The following is a 25,031-nucleotide window of genomic DNA, read 5'->3' as shown; positions in this document are numbered from 1 at the left end:
TAAGTCAAACACCCCAGAAATATTATTATCATTGGATGCAGAAAAGCATTTGACATGATTGAATGGAAATACCTTTTACTACATTGGAGAAATTTGGGTTTGGCCCAACATTTGTGCATGGATCAAACTACTGTATACCAATCCAGAAGCTTCAGTTTGTATCAACAACATTTGTTCAGACTACTTTAAACTAGAATGTGGTACCAGACAAGGATGCCCCTTGTCACCGCTACTATTTGCAATCACCATTGAACCACTGGAGGTTCACTGTTGTAATACAGATCAGATAAAGGGATTATCAGAGAAGGACTGGAACAGAAAATTTCTCTATATGCAGATGATATGGTACTGTATATATCAGACCCACAAAATTCTGTGCCTGCAGTCTTAACAGCACTCACAGAATTTCAAAAGATCTCTGGTCTCAGAATTAATCTGAATAAAAGTGTACTCTTTCCAGTGAATTCTCAAGCATATAATATTAGATTAGATACCCTACCTTTTATCATTGCAGAACAGTTTAAATACCTAGGGGAAAACATCACAAGTAAACATAAAGCTCTTTATCAACAAAATTTCGCCATCTGCATGGAAAAAATTAAGCAAGACTTGCATAGATGGTCAACCCTTCATCTCACTCTAGCTGGAAGAATTAACACTGTTAAGATGAATATTCTTCCTAAGCTTTTTTTATTTCAAAACATTCCAATATACATCAATAAATCATTTTTTAAGCAATTAGATTCAACAATAACCTCATTTATTTGGAACTCAAAACATCCACGTATCCAAAGAGCGACCCTACAAAGACCAAAGGCAGAAGGTGGCATGGCTCTACCTAACTTTCAGTTTTATTACTGGGCAGTAAACATACAAGCTATAAAAACCTGGACACAAATAGATGAACATACACAGGCCTGGTCTGCAATAAAAGTAAAATCCTGCAGTACTTCTTTATATTCCCTGCTCTGTGCCCCAATAAATGCAAGCAGGCCCGGCCTTAGGCATAGGCGAAGTAGGCGACCGCTTAGGGCCCTGGTGTCTGGGGGACCCCGGATCGACGGCGGCCAGGCCCCTGGCCCGCCCCTCGCATGTTTAAATCATGTGGGCCAGCAGGGCCGTGTCCACGTGGGCGGCTGTCTATAAAAGCGGAGCGGTTTGAGTCAAGATCTCTATGGGTCGAACGGGCAAAAAAGAGACGCATGGTGATGACCTCGTAACGTTACAAGAAAACATCTCCTTGGTCTAATTTTCACGCATTTCGCAGAGCTTCCAGGGGGCCCCTGGACCCCCCTTTCGCCTAGGGCCTCATAATAGCTAAGCCCGGGCCTGATGCAAGTTACCAGCAATATACTAATAACCCAATTGTGCTTCACTCACTCAGAATATGGAACAAATGTAGAAAGCATTTTAAGATGGAAAAGCTTTTATCTGTGGCACCTCTGCAAGAGAACCACCTCTTTTAACCTTCGCAAACATATGCAGTTTTTAATATCTGGAAAAAATTTGGGATTAACTTGCTTAGAGATCTTTATATAGACAGCATCTTTGCATCCTATGAACAATTACATTCCAAATTTAACATTCCAGCTACACATTTCTTTCACGATCTTCAAATTAGGAACTTTGTTAAACAGAACCTGCCCAATTTTCCTCATTTTGCACCCTCGTCCATGCTGGAAAAAATATTGCTCAATTTCAAGGACTCAGACACCATCTCTGCAATATATACAATTATTTTACAGTCCCTCCCTTTCAAAGATCCAAGAGAACACTGGGAAAAAGATCTCTTAATCAATATATCAGAAAAGGAGTGGAAAGCAGCAATGCAGAGAATTCACTCGTGCTCCATATGTGCAAAGCATACAATTATTCAACTCAAAATTATATATCGAGCACATCTGTCTCGCCAAAATGTTTCCAGGGCAAGATCCAACCTGCGAATGCTGCAATCAAGTCCTAGCCTCACTGGGTCACATGTTTTGGTCCTACATCAAATTAACATCATTCTGGACCAAAATTTTTAATTACCTTTCAGACAGCCTTGGTCTCACAATCCCTCCTAACCCATTAACAACTGTGTTTAGGGTTCTTCCAGATGGGTTTAAAGTGGAGAAGTACAAACAAACTGTGATTGCATTCACTACACTTTGGGCACACAGACTTATTTTGCTAAACTGGAAGAATCCTAACTCTCCTCTTTTAAGTCAGTGGGAAACCGATGTGTTGTACTATTTGAAATTGGAAAAAATCAAATACTCAGTTAGAGGATCTGTACAGATTTTTTTCAGAACATGGCAAGGTTGAGGAGATCCCCCCTTGTATGTAAAGCTTTGAGTGCCTTGAAAGCGCTTATATAAATGTAATAAATTATTATTTATTATTAATCAGTAATATTTTAGAATAAGCTGTTAAAGCACAGAGAAAGCAATTATTTCTGCATTTCTTTTTCGTCTCCATTCATCTCTATTGGCTTATCAAAATTATCAATTCAGGTATGTTTACAAGTCTTAAGTTTTACTCCGTTGGCCATGCTCTTTCTCTCAGGAGAGGGGGTCGACTTGTTCTCAATCCTACTTTTTGTAAAAACTGATTGATTTGTATGGAATGATTACAATAAAATTAATTAAAAATAATTAAATTAAATGAATTTTCCCTTGGGAATCATAAAGTTTATCTATTCTAATTTAATCTAACTGCTGAAAACTCAGCAAATATGCCCCACGATAATAATGAGGTCAGTTCATTCTTTTTAATTCTTTGCATTTATATAGCGCTTTTCTCACTACTCAAAGCACTCAGCAATTGCAGGTTAAGAGCCCTGCTCAAGGGCCCAACATAGCAGAGTCCCTTTTGGCATATATGGGATTCGAACCGGCAACCTTCCGATTGCCAGTGCAGATCCCTAGCCTCAGAGCCACCACTCTAAGCTTTGCATTTTTTCTTGTATACAGTGGAGACTTCTACTCCCAAATAAGTTTTACTCATAAGCATTACAATACTTCTGTTTGTTTAATATACAGTACATGTGATTCAATGTTCATGTATCTCTAAATGAATATTTCTTAGACATTTGTAAGTAATGGATGGTAGTCCGGGCAGCACGGTGGCGCAGTGGTAGTGCTGCTGCCTCGCAGTTAGGAGGCCTTGGTTCGCTTCCCAGGTCCTCCCTGCGTGGAGTTTGCATGTTCTCCTTGTGTCTGCGTGGGTTTCCTCCGGGCGCTCCGGTTTCCTCCCACAGTCCAAAGACATGCAGGTTAGGTGGACTGGCAATTCTAAATTGGCCCTAGTGTGTGATTGGGGTGTGTTTGTGTGTGTCCTGCAGTGGGTTGGCACCCTGCCCAGGATTGGTTCCTGCCTTGTGCCCTGTGTTGGCTGGGATTGGCTCCAGCAGACCCCCGTGACCCTGTGTTCGGATTCAGCGGGTTGGAAAATGGATGGATGGATGGAAAATGGATGGATGGATGGATGGATGGATGGTAGTCCAAAAACTGCAAGTGTAGGCAAATGCATAACATAAACTGTGTTTTTGTTACAGTAAAATTATTTATTTATGTCTGCATGTCTACTTACTATTGTCAATGTTTTGCACTAAGACACTGTTGGATAAAATGGCAAAAAAAGGCTGTACAGCCCTGTTTGAAAACAAACAGTAGCTGACAGTAAGAATGGACCCAGCGAATGAAGGAGGGAAAGTAGCAGAAGAAACATTGCAGGTACCAAAACCAGATGAAAAACCAAAAAGTCAAAAAACATTCCTCAAAAGTCAAAGTTCAAAATAAATGTGAGGTAAGGATTCATTACAATATTAGTATACTGTAGACTAATGTGCACCAACATGTTTTATAGGCAGAACAGGATAATGTCACATAACATGGTCATATGATTAGCAACCAGCATAATGATCAGGAAGCCTGGAAGGGGAATACGACTTTTAAAAATTCACATTTGTATTATGGCAGAACAAGATTTTAAAAACTATACAAAAATAAGCAATATTATGAAAAATAAAAAAAGCACAAAATACTATGTAAATCATAAATACAGTAAATCACTAGAAGGTCAAGGAAGAGATTAATTATTGACTCTAGACAAAGTAGAATTCATCCTGAACATGCAAGGACAAAAGGATTCCAAATAACAACTCATCACAACTACGTAAAACACCCAAACTAAATCAATAAATGTTTCATAGTGAAAGCCAAAATGATGTTTCAGAATTATTTCAGACTTTTCCCCCGTAATGAAAAAAATTTCAGACAAGTATTCAGCGTAAACATTTTTTTGTGTAATGTGGCCACTTTGACATCACAAAGTGACATGAATGTAAACATTGTTGTTCTCTTCTATGTGACAGCAACAAATCATTATGTAATGCCATTAAACCTCTTGATTAATATGTAAGAAATCTGCAAACAAGAGGAAACTATTCTGTCAGTCAAGCTTATTTTGTTTAGCTAATAGCTAAGCTGTCCCAATATATCATCTAGAAACTTCTTAAATATTTTTAGGATTTCTGCTTCAACTTCAAATCCCAATAGTTTACAAATACAATGGTTAGAAGTGAGGCTAATAAGAGTCTATCCTGGCACCATCAAGAGCTAGGCAGGAACTAAAGATGGACAGGACATTAGGCTGTTATGGAATACACATGTGCATATGATCACAATCACTGCTAGACACTTTAGAGTAACCAGTTAACATAACACACAAGACTTGGGGATTAAAATTAGAATACCTGAAGAAAAACTTTTACAGCCACAGACAGAAAGTGCTAATGCAACACTGACAGAAACTTGGTGACAACACAACACACAACAACACAACACAAATACAGTCTAGATTTATATTAATATAAATTAATATAAGAAAAAGAGTATTCTGCTACCTAAAGGAAAGAGTATCTTAAAATTTCACTGCAGTTCTTATGGATTCTAAATAGATTTTAGCCCTATCTATTTGAAACAGTTACTACCATTCTTCCCATATTTATTAGTTATGACAGATTTTTTATTTATTTCATTATTGAAATACAGTTTTTGGTTATGAAAGTAAAGCGGTACCTAGACCAGAATTTCATAATGGAAATTAAGCACTTAACATTATGACATTTTTATTATTTATAATTGTTGTGGACAGAAAAACTTTGCTTTACTTTTTTGCGCAGATAAGTATTTAATACAGGTTTGGTTTTATAGAAGTAAATGTTTAATATATTCGTAAAATGAAAAAGGCTTTTTTTTTTGTCTTTCGGCTGCTCCTATTAGGGGTTGTCACAAAGGATCATCTGCTTCTATAATTTCCTGTCTTTTGCATCTTACTCCAGCACACCCACCACCTGCATGTCCTGACTCTGTTTACTATCTACATGTGACAGAAAGACGCTTTGAGGATCCAACGGGATCGATGTGCATGCTTCAATTTGATGAATGGTTTGATGTGGTGAAGCATAATGCCGACATACAAAAGCATTTGTGGTGCATTTATATTCAAGCATCACATATTCCCCATCGTAATGACACAAAACATTTTAAAGGTCTCTTTTGTGCTGTCTTTTTTTACAGCGCTGTATTTGAGCCACAGAGAAAAAAATTAAGGACACAGTGAAAAGGTGTATTTTATGATTAAAGTGTTAATTTCGGCTATAATATCTAAATGTCCACTTTAAACTTATAGTTTATTTTATCATTAAAGTAGACCGTTGTAAATGTCATCTTAAAACCAACCCAGTTGTTAATCGCTACCTGCTTCTTGGGGCTTCCTCCTGACCTGACAGCTGTGGCAAGCAGCAATAGATCACCGCACAGAACACATTAAATGTATTAGATTTATACTTGATATCAGTTCATGAAGAAATACATTAAAGTTACAGGTAATTTGTTAATTTCATTTAAATAATGAATACCGTTAATAATACATACATACATTGTTAATACACACATGGGGGTGACATGGTGGCAGAGGGGTAGCGCTGCTGTCTTGCAGGGAGTCACATCGCTGGTATTCCCTGCCTGGAGTTTACATGTTTTCCTGCTGGGTTTCCACAGTGTGCTGCAGTTTCCTTTTAAAGATATGCAGATTTGGTGATGCTAAAATGACGCTAGTGTATGTGTGTGCTTGTGTTCATCTACCGACAAGCTGATGTCCTGTCCGGGATTGATGGATTTAATCATTAAACATCCTTTTCATAGATACTGCGGCAAGGTGTTCTCGGAGTTTAATGGATGTTTCAGGCAATTCACAACACAGCCAGGACGAGCGTTGTTTTCTCACTATGATGATATCTCACACTGCCACCTGGTGGAATCTTAAAGATTTATGTAAAGAATGCGCGCAAGTATGAACAGTAAAACACTTGCGTAGCAGGAGCGTCCACTGGAGCATGTGTCACGTCGTGTGAAGTATAAACCTGGCCTTATACTCTTCTCCATCCACTCCACCCTGCCTGCACTCTCTTCTTCACTTCTCTTCCACACTCCTCGTTGCTGTTTACTGTTGATTCCAAGTATTTAAATTCATCCACCTTCACCAACTCTGCTCTCTGCATCCTCATCAACCCTCTGACCTCCCTCTCATTCCCACACAGGTATTCTGACTTTCATTCCTATCCTCTTTAGGGTATATCTTCACCTCTCCAGGGTTTCTTCAACCTGTTCCCTACTCTCATTACAGATCACAATTTCATCCGTAAACATCATAGTCTACAGGGACTCCTGCCTAATCTCATTTGTCAACCTGTTCATCTCCATTGAAAACAAGAAAGGGTTCAGAGCCAATCCCTGATATAATCCCACCTCCACCTTGAATGCATCTGTCATTCCTATTGCAGACCTCACCACTGTCACACTTACCTTGTACATATCATGTAGCATTCTTATATACTTCTCTGCCACTTCCGACTTCCTCATACAATACCACAGCTCCTCTCTAGGCACCCTATCATATGCTTTCTCAAAGTTCAGAAAGATGGAATGTAACTCCCTCTGACATTCTCTACACTTCTACATCAACACCCCTAGAGCAAACATTGCAGCTACAGTACTCTGTCCTGGCATGAAACCATACTGCTGCTTGCTAATCATCACCTCCCTTCTTAACCTAGCTTCCACTACTCTTTCCCATAACTTCATGCTGTGACTCATCAATTTTGTCCCTTTTAAGGTAATACAGCTCTGCCCATCACCCTTGTTCTTAAAAATCAGTACCAGTACACTTCTTCTCCACTTATCAGACTTCCTATTACTTTCCAAGATTGTATTAAACAAACCAGTTAAAAACTCAACTGCTATCTGCCCTAAACACCTCCATGCGTTCACATGTATGTCCTCTGCACCAACAGCCTTCCCATTTTTCATCTTCTTCATAGCGGTCCTTACTTCCTCCTTGCTAATCCGTTGCACTTCCTGGTTCACTATCTCCACATCATAAAACCTTCTCTCTCATTCTCTTAATCCATCAATTTCTCAAAGTACTCTTTCCATCCATTCAACACATTCTCCTCACTTGTGAGTATGTATCCAACATTACCCTTTATCCCCCTAACCTGTTGTTCATCTTTCCCAGCTCAATCCCTCTGTCTCACCAATCGGTACAGGTCCTTTTCTCCCTCCTTAGTGTTCAACCTCTCATGCAACTCATCACACACCTAGCCTTCTTCACATTTCTCTTCACATTATGCCTCATCTCCTTGTACTCCGGTCTACTTTCTTCATGTCTCTGATTATCCCAATTCTTCTTCACCAACCTCTTCCTCTGTATATTCTCCTGTATTTCCCCATTCCACCCACAGGTTTCCTTGTCATCCTTCCTCTGTCCAGATGTTATACCAAGCACCCTTCTAGCTGTCTCCCTTATCACTTCTACTGTAGCTAACCCACTCTCACCTCGGGTACTGCATCCTCCAACCATCCTTCTGCTGATACCAGCATAGGTGAGACATCCCCACCCACAATTACAGCAGCCCATGTAAGCAGAGAGCTGAAAAGACTTCGTGCCAGCAAAGCAGTGGGTCCAGATGGTGTATCGCCACGATTGCTGAAGGCCTGTGCGTTGGAACTGGGGAGTCCTCTACAGCGCATCTTCAACCTGAGCCTGGAACAGGGAGAGTCCCAAGGCTTTGGAAAACATCTTGTATCACTCCTGTCCCAAAGGTATCACGTCCTAGTGAGCTGAATGACTTCCAGCCTGTTGCTCTGACGTCACATCTGATGAAGACCATGGAGCGGCTGCTGCTTCACCACCTGAGGCCACAGGTCTGCCACGCCCTCGACGCTCTGCAGTTCGCATACTAGGAGAAGGTAGGAGCGGAGGATGCCATCATCTATATGCTACACCAATCCCTCTCCCACCTGGACAGAGGCAGTAGTGCTGTAAGAATTATGTTTTTGGACTTCTCTAGCGCCTTCAACAACATCCAACCTCTGCTCCTTAGAGACAAGCTGACTGAGATGGGAGTAGACTCACACTTGGTGGCATGGATTGTGGACTATCTTACAGACAGACCTCAATATGTGCGTCTTGGGAACTGCAGGTCTGACATTGTGTGCAGCAATACTGGGGCACCGCAGGGGACTGTACTTTCTCCGGTCCTGTTCAATCTATATACATCAGACTTCCAATATGACTCGGAGTCCTGCCACGTGCAAAAGTTCGCTGATGACACTGCTATTGTGGGCTGCATCAGGAGTGGGCAGGAGGAGGAGTACAGGAAGCTAATCAAAGACTTTGTTAAATGGTGCAACTCAATCCACTTACATCTTAACACCAGCAAAACCAAGGAGCTGGTGGTGGATTTTAGGAGGCCCAGGCCCCTCATGGACCCTGTGATCATCAGAGGTGACTGTGTGTAGAGGGTGCAGACCTATAAATACATGGGAGTGCAGCTGGTTGACAAATTGGACTGGACTGCCAATACTGATGCTCTATGTAAGAAAGGTCAGAGCAGACTATACTTTCTGAGAAGGTTGGCATCCTTCAACATCTGCAGTAAGATGCTGCAGATGTTCTACTAGACGGTTGTGGCGAGTGCCCTCTTCTACGCGGTGGTGTGCTGGGGTGGCAGCATAAAGATGAAAGACGCCTCACGCCTGGACAAACTTGTTAAGAAGGCAGGCTCTATTATAGGAGTAAAGTTGGACAGTTTAACTTCTGTGGCAGAGCGACGGGCATTAAGCAAACTCCTGTCAATCATGAAGAATCCACTGCATCCACTGAACAGTTTCATCCCCAGGCAGAGGAGTAGCTTCAGTGACAGACTTTTGTCACTGTCCTGCTACACTGACAGACTGAGGAGATTGTTCCCCAAACCCCCCAACCCCCACACTATGCGACTCTTCAATTCCACCCAGGGGAGTAAATGCTAACATTACTCAGTAATTGTCTACTTTTTTTATTTTTATTTTTTTCATTTTTTTTTCATTTTTATTACTATTTAATTTAATATTGTTTCTTTGTATCAGTATACTGCTGCTGGATTATGTGAATTTCCCCTTGGGATTAATAAATTATCTATCAACAAAAAAGTTGGAAATTTTACTTTTTTTATTATTTATTCAACACATTTTAACCTGATTTCTAGAGATGTGGGGAATAGAAATGAAAGGGAGCATTTTCATATGATTTCATTAAAACTATGGTTAATGAGACACAATGATGGTGTTTAAATTTCAAAACAAACTCCTAGACCAGCTACTGTACTGTGGTAGACATGTACCATACAATGTTTAAGACTGATCTTTAATATTTTCAATAGTAGGGTATTCTGATAAAAATGCAATCAAAAATACACTAAGAATCTATGATTGTGGCTGATTTATAGCTGTCTGTTGACCAAATTTGCTTAGTTATGACAATTACACATTGGAGCTGGACTGTCTCTCATTCACATATGGAACAACTACAGCACATGTTTATTGGCTTAGCTATTTGCTGAAATTTGGCAACGTTTTCTGATCCTGGAAGATATTAGCCTTAAGAAACATTGACTTCAACACCATCTTTAGTTTCTGAGAGGTACATTTTTCTTCACAAATGTTTGTAAAGTGTGTTGTTTTACTTGACTTTTTATGTAACAAGAATAAAAAAACAAATAAAAACTTAAAACAATTTTAGTAAGCCATGTCCTCTCAGCCAATATTCACAAAATATCAAGACAACATAGTTTGACTATAACAACAACATACAAGAGGATACAGCAGCCTGTGTATGCTTCTTAATCCATATCATGCATCATATTCCGGACAGCTCACAGACAAGAGAGTGAAGTTTGTAAGCTTTCACATTGTTATTTACACTTGAAAATTAAATTAGGAAAATATAATGTGATATAAACTTGTGTGCTGAATTATTCTGTGCCAAACATTTACACAATCAAAACTGAGCATTTTAGTTGACATGAAAGTGGTTATACACAGAGAGCAACATAAACAATGTAACAAAGATCTCTCTTTAAATTTTGAACAAAAGGCTTGAAGATCACAGCATATTGAGGTAAATTCTTCTCAGTCATTCTTTCAAGATGATGCAAGTCTCTAAGTGTGTTTGAACTCCAGCAAGAAAAAAGGAAAGGACTGATCTACTCTCTCTGCTTAAGTCACACTTTATGAAAGGATAATAAGACTTTGCTGGGGTATTTACACTTGTGTCAATAATCAGTATTTTATATCATGTTTCAAGCAGATGAGAAAAAATTCTCCTTAAATTTTATTTTACCCTTTACTTTTTCTAACATATATTTGTGATTGTACCGCTACATTTACTTGTTTTTTTTTTGATAAAACTCAAAACACATTTTGGACATTAGCTCTAGCAGGCAGACAAATATAATACAAATTCCCAACATGGAATGGACAAATGAGCAAAATTATGCAATACATGCTTTTGAATTTCAACACTAAAAATAATCCAGATTTAGAGTGCAAATATTTCCACTATTTAGGATTATTAATATGGATATATTTAAAATATTAAAACATGTTGTCTTTATTCCTCATTGACGCTATAAAAAAAAAAATCTTGCCATTTAGCCATTTCAGAGTTGACAATATTCAGAAAAGACAAAGAAGTTTCTTAAATAAATCTCTTGTCTTAACCCACACAATTTAGCAATAAAGATTCAACCTTGTTGTCATGTGATATTAACTGGTATTTTTGATAAAAACCCTTAAGGAGCACAGACAGAAAAAGTACAGTGGTAGGGCTTTCTTTTGAATTACCTCTGCGGAAAATTTCCTGGAGGCTCTCAGCACTCTGGTTCAGAACAGCCCAAATCTCCTCTTCCTGCAGGGGACCTCCACGCACTTCCAAAGCCTCAGCCAGAGACACATGCATGTTTGACTGAAAGAGAGCACAGCATAATGCATTTGAAATCTCCCTCTTAACTGACCATGTTTTCAGGATAGTTATACATCAGACACCATCAAATCCAGGAACTCACAAAATTAACGGAACTGTTTGTAGCTCAAGGATGCTAACCAACACATAAAAACACAACTTTACCTAGCATTTTGGTATTCCATTCACCTTCCATCCAGCAAAAGGAGAATGCAGCATGAACTAATACAGGACTAGAAATTTTAAACGTAACAATTTAACAACATGGCAGCAACACAACAGAAGCAGTAAAAGAATGAAAAATGTTAAGTCAAACCTATTGTCACATTTATATAGTACATAGTAAAATTACATTCTTACTTGCAGGACTTCTCAAAAAGTTCACAATAATACATTACAAAAAAAGATACACATACAACCATGCAAAATTAAAGTATGCATAGCATGCAAAACATATAGGATGGCTAAGGTATTTAACTAAGCTGTTTTTGCCTTTCAGAGACGGTATATACAGCATATACTGGGTGCCAGAAATATTCTGCATCACCTTCATTACCAACCTCTGCAGTGCTTTACAATCTTGAGCCGAGAAGGTGCCATACCAGGATGGGATGCAGCTTCTGATTCTGAGATATTTTGGTTAGGAAATCAAAAATCCAGCTGCAGATGATGCTGCCAAGTCCTAAATCAAGAAGTTTTATGGTCTACTTCGATAGTACAACAATGGTAAATGCTTAGCTGTGTTCTATGACAGCAGTTTTTAACCTTTTTCATCTCATTGCAGACAAAGAAATTACTAAAATTCTGTGGCACACCCAAAAATATGTTACAATTTTTCCTGATCTTACAAAAAAAAGGTATAATTTTGATTGATTTACAAAAAAAATAGTAATAACAATAATCACCTACTCTTTTTGCTCAATACTGACTTTTAAAAATATTTTTGAAACTATTTATTTATTATACTTTGTAATAAAAAATAACACTTAAAATTATCAGGGGCCTTTACTTGTATTATGAGTAAGTGGCACAGAGGTAGCAATGCTGCCTTGCAGTAAGGCGATCACCAGTTCATGTCCCAGGTCGTTCCTGCATGTTTTTTGCAAAGAGCTTCGAGTTGTCAGAAAAGCACTATATAAATGTAATGAATTGCTATTACTATTATTATACATGTGTGCGCATGATCAAATTCAGGCACAGTGTAGTGGGGGATAAATAGGGACAGCAGATGTGCTTGACAATAAGACACGTTCATTACAATAATTACACAGCATAGTGCACATGCAACATAAACATAATATGCATATTATTGGAGTAAATGCTCATATAAACTGATTATACAAAATAATTTTTAGTATACAAAGAAACATGTAAACTGGTTATATATGCATGAAATTACACTTTCATTGCTTTATATTTCACATATAGTATACAGTATGTATATTAATAAAATGATATATAAATCATATAAAATGGTATAACATTTACATTATAGACTTCTTTTGCGTTGTATTTCTTTAAAGAAGTCTTTAATTAATTTGTTTTAAAAAATCTTGTGGCACACCTGTGGATCTCCTGTGCCGCTGCACATCAGTTGAAAAATCGCTGTTTTATGACTCCAGCATAACAGTACTGCCAAAGGAAAATAATCCAAGCTACAAATAAAAGAACCTTTATTACTCCCTACAAAAATTAATCACAAGTAACATATTTATACGTGCCACAGCTGTATCTTATTAAACGCTAAAGGCACATCTACTAGAGGCTGCTTAATTGCAAATAAAACTGCTATGTGGAGTTCAAATTATTAAATGTATACCATCTTTATTATCCAAAAATACAAAGAAGCAATGAACAAAGACATAACAAAGACATCCATTCCACTCTTCATTAATAAAGCCATTTAATCCAGTTTCAATTTACAAGCATAAACTGCATGACAGAGACAGACCCTAGAAAAGGGCACATTTACAAACACACACACAGGGGAAATTTAGAATCAACCTATCCTTTCTTTGGGACGTGGAAGAAAAACTGAATTAACTGCAGAAGGAGCCCAAAAAAAAAACCATGAAAACAGAGAAGGTGGTATGCACTCCACAGATGATTAAGCCCAGATTCAAACCTAGGACACTGTAGCTGTGGAGTAACAGAATTATAAATTTACAGATATCATGTCTTATCTGGTTCACTGAGCTTTCCCAAGATAAGCAAAAATGAACCAGCTTGCCAGGTGGGGTGATCTTCCACTTGCCTGGTACCAATAGCACAAATAATTATGGTGACTTGCCACTTGACTGCCACCAATAGGACAAATAAGTGGAGTGACCTGCCACCTTAAGCACAATTGTTTTATTGCCTGCAACACTGGCCCAAAATGAAATTCAGTTTGTTACTGGCATAGAGTAGCTTTTCGAACCCTAATTTGATGCAATGTCTTGCAATGCAATTTCTTCCTCTATTGCTGCCTGTTAGTGTTGTTTCATTGAATGCAGCAGATGCCTAAACTAGCTTTTGAGCTGCCTACACTCTTTTTTCAAACATTTTTTGAGTTCCTACATATCTCCAGTTAGGTTTACCTACTACAATCGAGCATCTTGTATCAAAATCACTTCTATGCTTTACCCTGACATGCAATGACCTCCCTCCTTCTCAGTTGCTCCCACAGTATTCACATTTAGAACACCTCCTGTGTTCACTCTGTTTAGCACCTTCCCGGAGGCCACTGTCTTGAAGAAAAGCTCAACAACTGCAAGCATGACTTAGCTTGTCATTCTTTATGCCCTTTCTTCCCCTGATAACCCCTTACACCCCATAATGCTAACAGTTCAAATAATAAAATATCCTGAGCATAAACTCACAGCAAAAAAACTTCCTTTTTCCATTTCTCTTTACCATAAAGCCAAAAAAGGGTGCCAGTTTTTTGGACCTAAAAATCACATACAAAACACAGACAGGCATCTGTCCACTGACAGCTGGAGTTGCCCAAAGGTTATCTCAACAGTGTCTCACTAACACAGTACAATTTTTATCAAAAGAGGTCAAAGTTCATTTAGCAGGCTTAAAATAGCATCACCTAGGAATAAGTCTAATAACAATAAGGTTTTATTCTAAAACTGTAACAAATGATTAAGCTTAACTTGGCAGGCATTGGCTTGATTTATGAATATGATGTTATGCAAATTATTAATTTATATATACAGTAGATATATTTGCTTCTTTAGATCTGCAAACAAATTTGAACACTCGGGACTAACTTAAAAAGGGAAGTCTTAAAAAGAGGTAAAATATTAACTACAATAGAAGGATGTTTTTTTCCATAGAGGGCTTCCTAACCAACTGCTAATTCTAATTTTTTTTGAGATTGTCATTTAAATTCAACTTTGCATATAAGCATTTTTTTGCTATATTTTTCAGAAATCACTAAAGTGGAAAGAACATGCAAAGTTGACTTTGTCACTCACCAACAAACACTTTTTCACATTTAGTTAAAAATCTGAAAGGCATCTAGGTCAGTAAGTATCCAATAAAAAAAGGACATTTTGATATATAAATATTTAAGGTTACCCACCGCCCCACCTAACTAAATAACCCAAAAATTGAAAAATGCCTTGATGGATTTGCTTAAAAGTTGATGACATTATAGAAAAAAGAAAATTAGCCAACCTTTTTTTTTTTCTTGATAAATATTATTTGCCAATATGTATTACCTTTATGCTAACTTACATGCTGTGCATTGTGCTGATAGGGCTTATGCAAATAAAGAATGCAGCAGAATCGATAGACAGCTGCACTAGCCAATAGGGCTGTCAAACAACTGGAGTAGAGACAGTTTCCTTGACCCTGATTTAATCACTTTTGCTGTGTACAGTGAGGAATGAAATAAAATACAGAAAGTTCTAAAAAGCTCCAGGAAAACATGAAGCTTAATGGTTATCTAGTATTATAGCTTGAGTGCCGGTGCTGGACACTGTGGCTTTGAGAGTGGTGTCACTTCAATAGAAGCAAAAAGGCAGGAAGAGAGAAGTAGAGGAAGAAGTAGCATCATCAGAGCCAAGACAAGGGGGAAAGACAAAATCAATTTAAACTTAATGGCTTCCCAACAACCTGCTCCATTGTAATATACAATTTCACCTAAAGAGGGAGCTGATGCTAACTATTTTCTCTCCGCAGCGCTGAGAATCCACCCAACAAGGACACCTAGCCATGCCCCTTCCAGTCCCTTGAGAACAAAGCTACTGGACTCGTGGAAGGAGGTGTTATTCACAAGAAGGAAATGCAGCTAGACAGACCTCCCAAGACTGATTAAAACCCTCTTAAACCCTTTTTCATTATTACTTTCTTTAACACAATGTTAGGGGCATCAAGGCGGGCGTTATTTGTTATTGTTTTTTGTATTTTTGTCTTTGCATTAAATGGAATGATCCATTTGGTGCCTCAAATCATATTGAGGTCTTCTGTCATTCTTGTACCCAGCCGCAATGTATGTCCACTTACAAAGAATGGGGATGTCCCATTCTACTCTTCACTTTACTTCAAAATTCTTTACATATACATTCAAACCTGCAGACTTTAATAAATCTGCCAATCATTTAAGAAGCCTCCAAAACATAGTACCAGTATTTTCTTTCACTTCAAGCACTACAGAAACCAACTCCAAAAATAAAAACATTCAATTTTTCACACAGGCTGACTGCATATGCAGTCTATAAACACTGTTGCTGGTTGTAATAAGTTAAAGTAAAATGCATTTCTTGCCTATGGCTAAGTTAAAAAAATTACAAAGCTTAAACATACAACTGATGTAAAACACAAAAAGAAATACCTGAATGAATGATGAAAACAAGTAAAAATTGGATACACCTAGTAATGATAATAATATACACTCAAATTTCACAATTTTCATACTGATTGTCCATTTCAATTAAAAAAGAATACAGTGTCTTGTAACATTGTGTTTTGCAATGACTATCAACAAAAGCCAAGGTCAGCCACGAGAAAAAGCAGAAATTGACCAGAAGTGTTTTGTGCAACTGTATATAGCATGATCAAAAGTAAGCAGCTCCAGTGCCCTAATAATACTTTTATTAGTTATTATATGAATGAGGCATTTATACCAAGTGACTTACAATATCTGAGTTATTGGTTACATATCTTTGATTTTCCAACTGGAGCACAGATGGGAGAAGTGACTCGCTCATTTTCTCACAGTGTCAGTAGTAGGGCATGAACCCTACAATCTCAAAGTTTAAAGTTATAGGTCCAACAGTTTAACCATAACACCACATTGCCTGACAATAATATTGGCCTTTTGTAAAGTCCCTATAAATATTGTATACAGAAAATAACAGCTACATTTTTTTTCTAATATATCCAATTAAGTGACAGCAATATAACAGAGATCTACTCTCATACGAAATTTCCCAGGCAAAGCTGAATAACACAGCTAGTTCTAAAATAAAACACACTTCATCGTTTGGCTGAATTGATCTTTCACAAGTTATTCCTTTATTATGGCTTAACTGACGTGAAATACCTCAAATTACAATTTTATTTTCTCTCTACTTTCTGATAACTAAAAATTTGTGATTTTTGTTCCTGTCTTTTAACCCAGAGAATTAATGCATATTTTTTTTCTTATTGCAACATCACTCCTAAAATACAAGGGATTATTAAGTGTTTCTGTTCAATTTGTTACCACACAGGCTTCATAAAGATGAGAATACACTTAGGTCACCTTGTTTTTCACATTAAAGTTAACCAAAAAAAAAAAGTTACTTTGGTTGTACACAGATTTACCTGGTTCCCCATAAAATATAAAGTTGTATAAAAAGTAAATTACATTAAGCCATGATTTTGAGTTTCCCGTTACAAGAGAAAAAATTCAGACGTAACCCTCAATAAGTTTTGCGCTCAAGGAACCAGGTTACCCAAACTATTCAATGACATTTCAGTAAATATTTACCGCTCAATGCTTATCTTTCTGATCATAAAATAGGTCATTACAATAGCAACTGACTAGAAGAATCTCTTGTACGATTTGGCTGAAAAACTAATCAGCACATCATCATCTTATAGCAGGCTTAAGTTTTGAGTTTCTTATTTTTCCTTCCAGCCATTTTAGCTTTAGCCCGTAATAAAGAAACTATGAAACACAGACATATACATACCAATCATCGATATATTGATATTTTTGGTATCAGGGGACCCTAAAACATCAAGATCCGCTGAAAACCGGAGATACACATTTTTGATAAATCTTTTGCTCTCCTCCCCAATGCACGATAGGTTATGGGGGTGGGGCTGTTTTTAGGTGCAAAGCAAAAAACTCACTTAAAAAAAAATTAGAAAAAAATGAAGGCAGCAGAAGTGACAATAGTTTAGTCCTAGGTCTGAGTGAGGAAAACTTTCCAAACTGAGTTTAGCTGATGTCAGCTCAAAATGGGATTTGTCCATTTATATAGTGATTTTAAGAATCAGTGGTTTGGGCACTACACGGGAGGTGTACAAAGCATAGTATGCTTGCAAAGAACCTGGACACAGACTCATTGGAGGGTTCATATTTTTTGTATATTATGTTTCTGGGAACATCTGAAAACACCTGTTACTAGGTATAGGATTGTCTGGTCTGTCAAAATGAGCATTTTGCCACCACTATCATCCCCAAGAGAAAGAGCATGACTGAGTGTCTGAGTTTGGGAAATTTACACTGTAATATTTCCAAAGGTTAACAGGATTCAGAATTAAATGGAGCAGTTTCACGACTAAATGCTAATCCAGTATGCGAGCCAAGAAAAAGGTATAACTGGTTGTTTCCTGCCAGTAGATAGTAAATTTGGAGGAAGTTGATGATGTAAATGTTTCTTGGCATTTTAAAGAGTATTAGTCTCGTACATGGGGAACCATTCTCCACTCCTCGATTAATTCTCTGACCTTCTGTGTAAATTTCAGGCTCACCTCTTCCAGCAGCACTAGTCATTATAACATTCAGCGTGGCAAGAAGTCTTTCTCCCAATACATACTTTACTTTCTTTTTTCACCCTAGTGAACTTTTCTTAGAATATTTTTTATTTAATGAAACCTTTAGTTTTGTAGCCTTGTAACAACGAACTTCAGGATTTACAATGCCTCTGCTAGGCTGATGACAGCACATTTTGTTATATACTTGATTTCTATTATGTTACCTGTCTGATTTATATACAGAAACAACAGTATATCAAATGTTTGTGTGTGTGTGTGTGTGTGTGTGTGAGATTTGGATTTATAAAAATGTAAAACTACACCACATGCTTGTGTATATATAATCTCATTAGCATTTGCTTGGTTTCAGAAAATAAACATGGAACTAATCTGCTATGTAAGTTCCAAGGAAGCATACTTCCTAATTTCTGGGTCTTAAATGCACCCAGCTGGGCTACCACCATTATTAAAAGCTTTCAGACCTCGGGCTGAAGACTGGAGAAATATTCTTCTCAGCATCAATTATTTTACATATACACATATTAAAATATTCTCTGCCTAGATAGTTAACGGAAACTTTATTTAGGGTTGCTCACCACCAGCCCCAGCAGCAGACGACACCAATGAGTATAAAGATTTAAATAAGATCTTAGGTGAGTGAGGAATCTTTATGATTTTATTTGACTTTACTATGTACTCTGTAGGCTGTGTTTGTTGACATACTTTCTGTGCAAACGTAAGTTATTTCACACCAGTTTACTCTTACAACTCAAGAAACTCTGAGGCAGCTAACAATAAAACCCTTCACTCTCAGTATAATAATTTCAACTCATTCCAAACGTTTTGCAGTACTATACAGTATGTCAAAAAAACAATGTCTTATGTCTTTACCTTGTAACACAGAAAGTAAAAAACCTGTTGAAAAATATCCTTAGACCTACAATATTTATCGTAAGACTAAGATCCTCTCCTAATAACTTTTATAATAATAAATCTCAATTTAGTAAATAATAAAGCTCAGTTTAGTAAAAAGAGGAGCAAAGACTAGATCCAGTCTACTCTGTTGGCATTCATATATTTAAAACCTCAGTGAGAAAGAAAAAATAAATTATTTAATGTGCTGCCAATTTTCGTTCATAGTTTCGGATTCTACATTTTATGTACTGCAAACTTCTTCCTTGATGTGGCAACACCAGAGGCTTAATCTTAGTCACTTAAGGATCTAAATGATTAAAGCCTCAGCCAACAAAAGCAGACTTTCAAGATAAGACAGTTATTCCGCTTCAGGTCAAAGTCTAACAGCAAACAAAAGTATTGAAACTCATGACTCTGGCTGGCAAGGCCTAATTTAAAAATCACAGACTGTATTGTTTGCTGGTACTGATTATAAATTTCTAATATAATTATTACCTTTGATCTTTTTGTGTTTTACGACTAGTATATCAGATCTTATTATTCAAGTGTCTGATTAATGTTGCAGCTCCAGAGTCATCTAATCAAACCCAAGCCTAGGTTCTGTGTATGTGGACTTTGCATGTTGTCTAAAAGGGCTTTCTCCAACATGTTAAGATGTGCAGTTGAGTTAACTCTAAACTGCAAATTGGCCAAATCTATACAAGTGCACACTGGCACTGGACTGACATGTCGTCCAAGACTATTCTACACCTTCTGTCAGACTCCAGTTCCATCTCCTTAAACTGAATTAAACAGGTTCTGTAAATGGATAGTCATGTGTACTGTCGGCCTTATACAAAATATCCATCCATTCTCATATTTTCAACCTACTTATACAGTTAAGAGCTGGTTTGTTGTGTGCAAGCAGCACAGATGTGTTTGAAGTCTATAGGAAAAAATTAGAAAACAGATAAATGCAGTTAGAATTGGTTCAGAAAAAAGTGAAACCCAATTTGCCAAAAAACAAATTATTAACTAAAACTTAAGATTACGAATAGAACATGCAAGCTACCCTCAAGCAGTGCCCTGGATGGGACTCATACTCAGTTGTATGTGTCTAAATGCTTGGATGATATATAATCAGAAACAGTGATTCTTTGGGAAATGAATATGTGATGTAAGAAAATACTATGCTATGCAAGATTGGAATTCCATTAAATATTATTCATACTAAGTGAAGAAAATGTCATCACTTGTTTAAAAGTGTACATTTTCATTCATGTGTAGGTACGTGTCTGCTGTTTATAGAAGATCTGGAAATATCAATTTCTTTGGTCTAGAGTCCTATCCCAGTTCATGCCTGGGAAATACTGTATTTTTCTGGAAACATTTATCCACCTTAATAAAAGGGTCTGAGAATGAGAAATGCAATGCATTTTATTGTTACATGCATTACAAAATGCATTCTAACATAGTCCTTTGCTTTCCGTGATAGTGACAGAATCGGAAACCAGAAAAATGCTTGAATGACTGACAAAGGCAGCTGTCCTTTGACAATGATTTTGTAACAATAACAAATAATTAAGCAAAATTAAAGGAGAAGATACTGAAATAGAAACCTGTTTGGAAGGCTAAGGCCTTGAGGCAAATAAAGGAAAAATAAAGGATATAATTTTTTTTTATAGATGTTCTGCTGAACACAGGAATAGGCAGATATATTTTATGAATGAAAGATCAGAAGATGAAATGTATTCAAAAATCATGCCTAGATTGAAACCAAAAAGTCAATAATATGTAACGACTAACCTCAAAATACTACAACAAACTTCTTAGTCAGGAAAGCACACACTGAAAATTATTAAACAGAAAAATAAGTCTTTTTAAATCATTTCAGCAATCTCAGGCAGCCAAGAATTGTGCAATGCTGAGTTTTATACCTTTGACCTGGTAATTCCACGTGCTGCACGCATCTAGTTGACTTTACCTTACAATGTCATAGCAACTGTCAATAGAATTTCCTTAAAATGGCATTGGGCACAGCAAAAACAATACAATGCCACAAAGGAACAAATTTTTTTTTACATTCTGAAAGTTAATCTAAAACAGAAAACTGACATCAAAAATATATTCCTTGGGCTTCAAACCCCTATTCAGTAGACATGATTATAAATGGTGAACAAAATGTGAATAATTATATAAATTATAAACTAAAGTAATTTCTAAAGCTTTCCTGTCTGACAGGGCTGCACAGTTGTAAGTACTGCTGGTAACCACCAGAACCCTGGATTTGAAACCTAGACCCACCCATCTGGGTAGAAATTTGCACATTTCTTCTGTGCAAATACAATGACTATAACGAAATCTATACTAATAAAAGGCAAAGCCCTCATTGACTCACTCACTCATCACTAATTCTCCAACTTCCCGTGTAGGTAGAAGGCTGAAATTTGGCAGGCTTATTCCTTACAGCTTGCTTACAAAAGTTAAGCAGGTTTCATTTCGAAATTCTACACGTAACGGTCGTAACGGTCATAACGGTCGATAACGGTCAACAACGTCCGCCATGTTGAACTTTCTTATTTATGGCCCCATTTTCACGAAATTTGGTAGGCGGCTTCCCTGCGCCAACCGAAACCGATGTACGTACTTATTTTGATGGTATGACGCCACTGTCGGCCGCCATATTGAACTTTCCAATGTCACTAATTCTCCAACTTCCCGTGTAGGTAGAAGGCTGACCCAATCTTCACAAAATTTGGTAGGTGGCTTCCCTGCGCTAACCAAAACCGATGTCATACCACCGAAATAAGTACGTACATCGGTTTTGGTTAGCAGGGAAGCTCTAAAATTTCGATCCACGCCCCTGCTGATAACTACAGCCTTTTAATTTAATCCACAGCTTCTCCGCTGTTTTATTGTTCATTTATTACAATTATAGTTATTGTGTAGGTATTTTAGACTTACTTTACATTGTTCAGGTACCCATTTCCTTTATCATTCCAACCGTAACCCCATTAAAATGTCTATCGAGGTGATCACCATTGATCAAAGAACTGTCACTTACCGAGTGGTTTCCATGCCCGGAGATGGCACCTGCCTTTTACATTCTCTTACATATTGCATGGCCGTATCAGGCTCACTCTTGATATCCGGAGGAACATTGTCTCTTATGTATTGAATGACTGGGACAGGTTCAAGGTGTGGACTGATGATGGTACAGGAGATAATTATACTACACAGGTGCACTATAAGAGTGAAATGCTTAAGCCCTTCACCTATGGATCTGCATGTGAGTTGATGGCTGCCGCCGAATTGTTCGGTTGTCGCTTTCAAGTGTACCGAAATGGGCAAATATTTTAAACCTTTCGATAACCGCCAATGCCTCTTAAACATCTTAGATTCACAGGTGACGATTTCAGTAGTGGACACTTTGATGTTTATGAATGTTTAAACTCTCAAAAGCTGGATGTGAAGTTATCGATGAAACCGGTTGTATACTTACAACGCTTCACAGATGCCGAATGTCTCTTCAACACAAGTCCTACAAATACTGTCATAATTGAAACAAACCATGAAACTCAAACCGATTATGACAGCAGCAATCCAAGCTGTGAGATTTGAAACAAGATTACTTTTCACATGACCAACTGTACATTGCATGCTCAAGAATACGCTCAGCGAACAGCTTGGTCATATTACAACCGGAGGGCCGAACTCACAATGTGGTATACAAAGAGATCCATAACAAATAATTATTGGTATATTTTCCCTCAGTTTAAAAAGGTTTAATTTTCTTCTTAATAAAATTTTAAGGCAGTACTTCGCCGCTGCGAAGCGCGGGTATTTTGCTAGTAAGCAATATAGTACAATAAAATGGTTTAAGTAATGAATTAAATCAGTTTCCAAGGCTTGCCCCTTTGTCATGGTAGCTCAGTGGTTATTGCTGCTGCTTCACACTTCCTACCCTAATTCAAAACCCAGGCCCAGTCTTTCTATATGGATGTTGCACATGCTCCCCAAGTTCACATGCATTTCCCCAGTCCTCCCAAAACCATTTATTCCAGTATACCTTTCAACTCTCAAAGGTAGGTTAACTGGTGTCTTTAAATTGATCCCATATAACAGTGATGTCCAATTCCTATCATGTAGTCCTATTGTGGCTGAAGGTTCTCATTCTAACCCTTTTCTTAATTACAGCATTTACCGGTTTTGCTGCTAATATACTTCTTTCACCTTAAATTTTAATTGGCTTGGTATTTAATACTCAGACCCCTTAATTATTATTTTTTATTTCTCCTTGAACAACAGCCAAAATTAATGAGATACAAAATTAACCAACACATGAACAGCTACCCAATGTAAAACATACAATATTTAAAAATAAAGAAAGCTGAAGGTCTCAGTAATTTTGATCTCTTCTGGTCCTTTAACATTTTGACAGTGGACTTACAAAAAAGAAAATCAACAGTTTTGTAAATGTCAGGTGTAGCAGAATGGCAGCACCAACAAGCTATGAAATTAAATAATGGGTTTAATAACCAAGAACTGGCTTCTAAATAAGAACATAATTGGAGTGGTACTAGTTGGAATTTGAGGTCCTAACATAGCTGGTAATCTGTTGGCTCACTTCACATTTCTTTTTTGTTTGACTACCAAAAAAGAAGCAATTCACAGGACTAAGGTTTGAAAAACAAGTTAACTAAAATGACAGGAAAAGAAATCAATTAAGAGCAGTGCTCCTTTTACCATAAACTGAATTAAGTGGGTGTGATAAGATATGGATGCATGCATTTGTTAAGTTATGTTCTACTTCCTGTTTTAATTTAGGTTTTAATTTCTTGTTTTATTTATTCACCAGTCACAGAGAGTTTGCCATAAGTCACATGGTAGACTCTGAAATGAGCTGAAATAAGTTTTTACCATCTTATGAAACCAAAACTGATCTCTTTGGCAATGATAGTAATGAACATTAATATACCTTCTCCAACGGAAAAAGAAAAACAAAGGGAAATCTGATGTAGTATGCAGGCAATCTAAGCCTTGGGAGAAGATTGTTTTTTTCAGCCAGACAACAACCCCGTGCAACACAGAAATGGCTTAAAAAAAAACATTGATGTCCTGGAGTGCCGGAGTCAGAGTCCAGATCGCAATCCAACTGGTTGGACTTGAAAAAGGCTATTCACTCTTGAACCCTAATAAAACCCAACAGAGCTTGAACAGTTTTAAATAGAACAGGGAAGAAGTAAAGTGTCCAGATTAGCAAAGCTTTGCAGAGATCTGTTTCCTGAGGTGCAACTATAACACTTTGATATTAAAGAGTCTTTTTCTGCTCATTTGTGTCAAACAAGGCAAATTGAATCCACTCTATTACAAAAATATAAACCATGACCCCTTCCACAAGGCTACATTTTTTTGCCACTGTAAATATATATTTTTTACTTATTTTTTATTTAAGATTAACTTAGAAGCCTTTTTTGCTTTTTTAATACAAATTTGAAAACTAGTATGTGAATCTCTGTTTGAAGGTCAGGCACACTGACGTCAGTCTTGATTATTGACTAACTTTGTCTTTGGATTTGTCGGAGCATGCCATCAGGAGGCAGACACATACTTTAGTTCACTTTCTTCCCTTGAGGCACTGTTGTCAATTTAGGGAGCTTATTGCTTTCCTTTTAGATCTTTTTCTTATGTGGAAATTAAGTGCAAACTCTTCTTGCTGGCCAGTAAAAGAAAAAAGTCAGATACTGTAAATGGAAATGCAGTTTGCATCTGTGCTCACTATTTTAATATTGAAACCTTAATCGCTGTTCTCATTCCTTCATGTTCTAAACCCATTCTGGTTTATT

General features: G+C 37.2%; 1 protein-coding gene across 3 annotated transcripts in view; it reads right to left on the bottom strand.

The window, feature by feature from the left end:
* ptpn13 (protein tyrosine phosphatase non-receptor type 13) overlaps nt 1-25,031 on the bottom strand; it is a 344,308-nt gene that overhangs the window by 248,642 nt on the left and 70,635 nt on the right. For all 3 annotated transcript variants that reach the window (XM_039750815.1, XM_039750816.1, XM_039750817.1), the window contains exon 2: nt 11,214-11,334. In XM_039750815.1, coding sequence (XP_039606749.1) covers nt 11,214-11,328 — 115 coding nt within the window. In that variant the 5' untranslated portion in view covers nt 11,329-11,334. The remainder of the gene's footprint in view (nt 1-11,213; nt 11,335-25,031) is intronic.

Source organism: Polypterus senegalus, chromosome 4 (assembly GCF_016835505.1).
Source record: "Polypterus senegalus isolate Bchr_013 chromosome 4, ASM1683550v1, whole genome shotgun sequence".
NCBI classification, from domain to species: Eukaryota; Metazoa; Chordata; class Cladistia; order Polypteriformes; family Polypteridae; genus Polypterus; species Polypterus senegalus.
The sequence above is the reverse complement of the archived record's forward strand: the minus strand, read 5'-3'. Positions and strand labels throughout refer to the sequence as shown.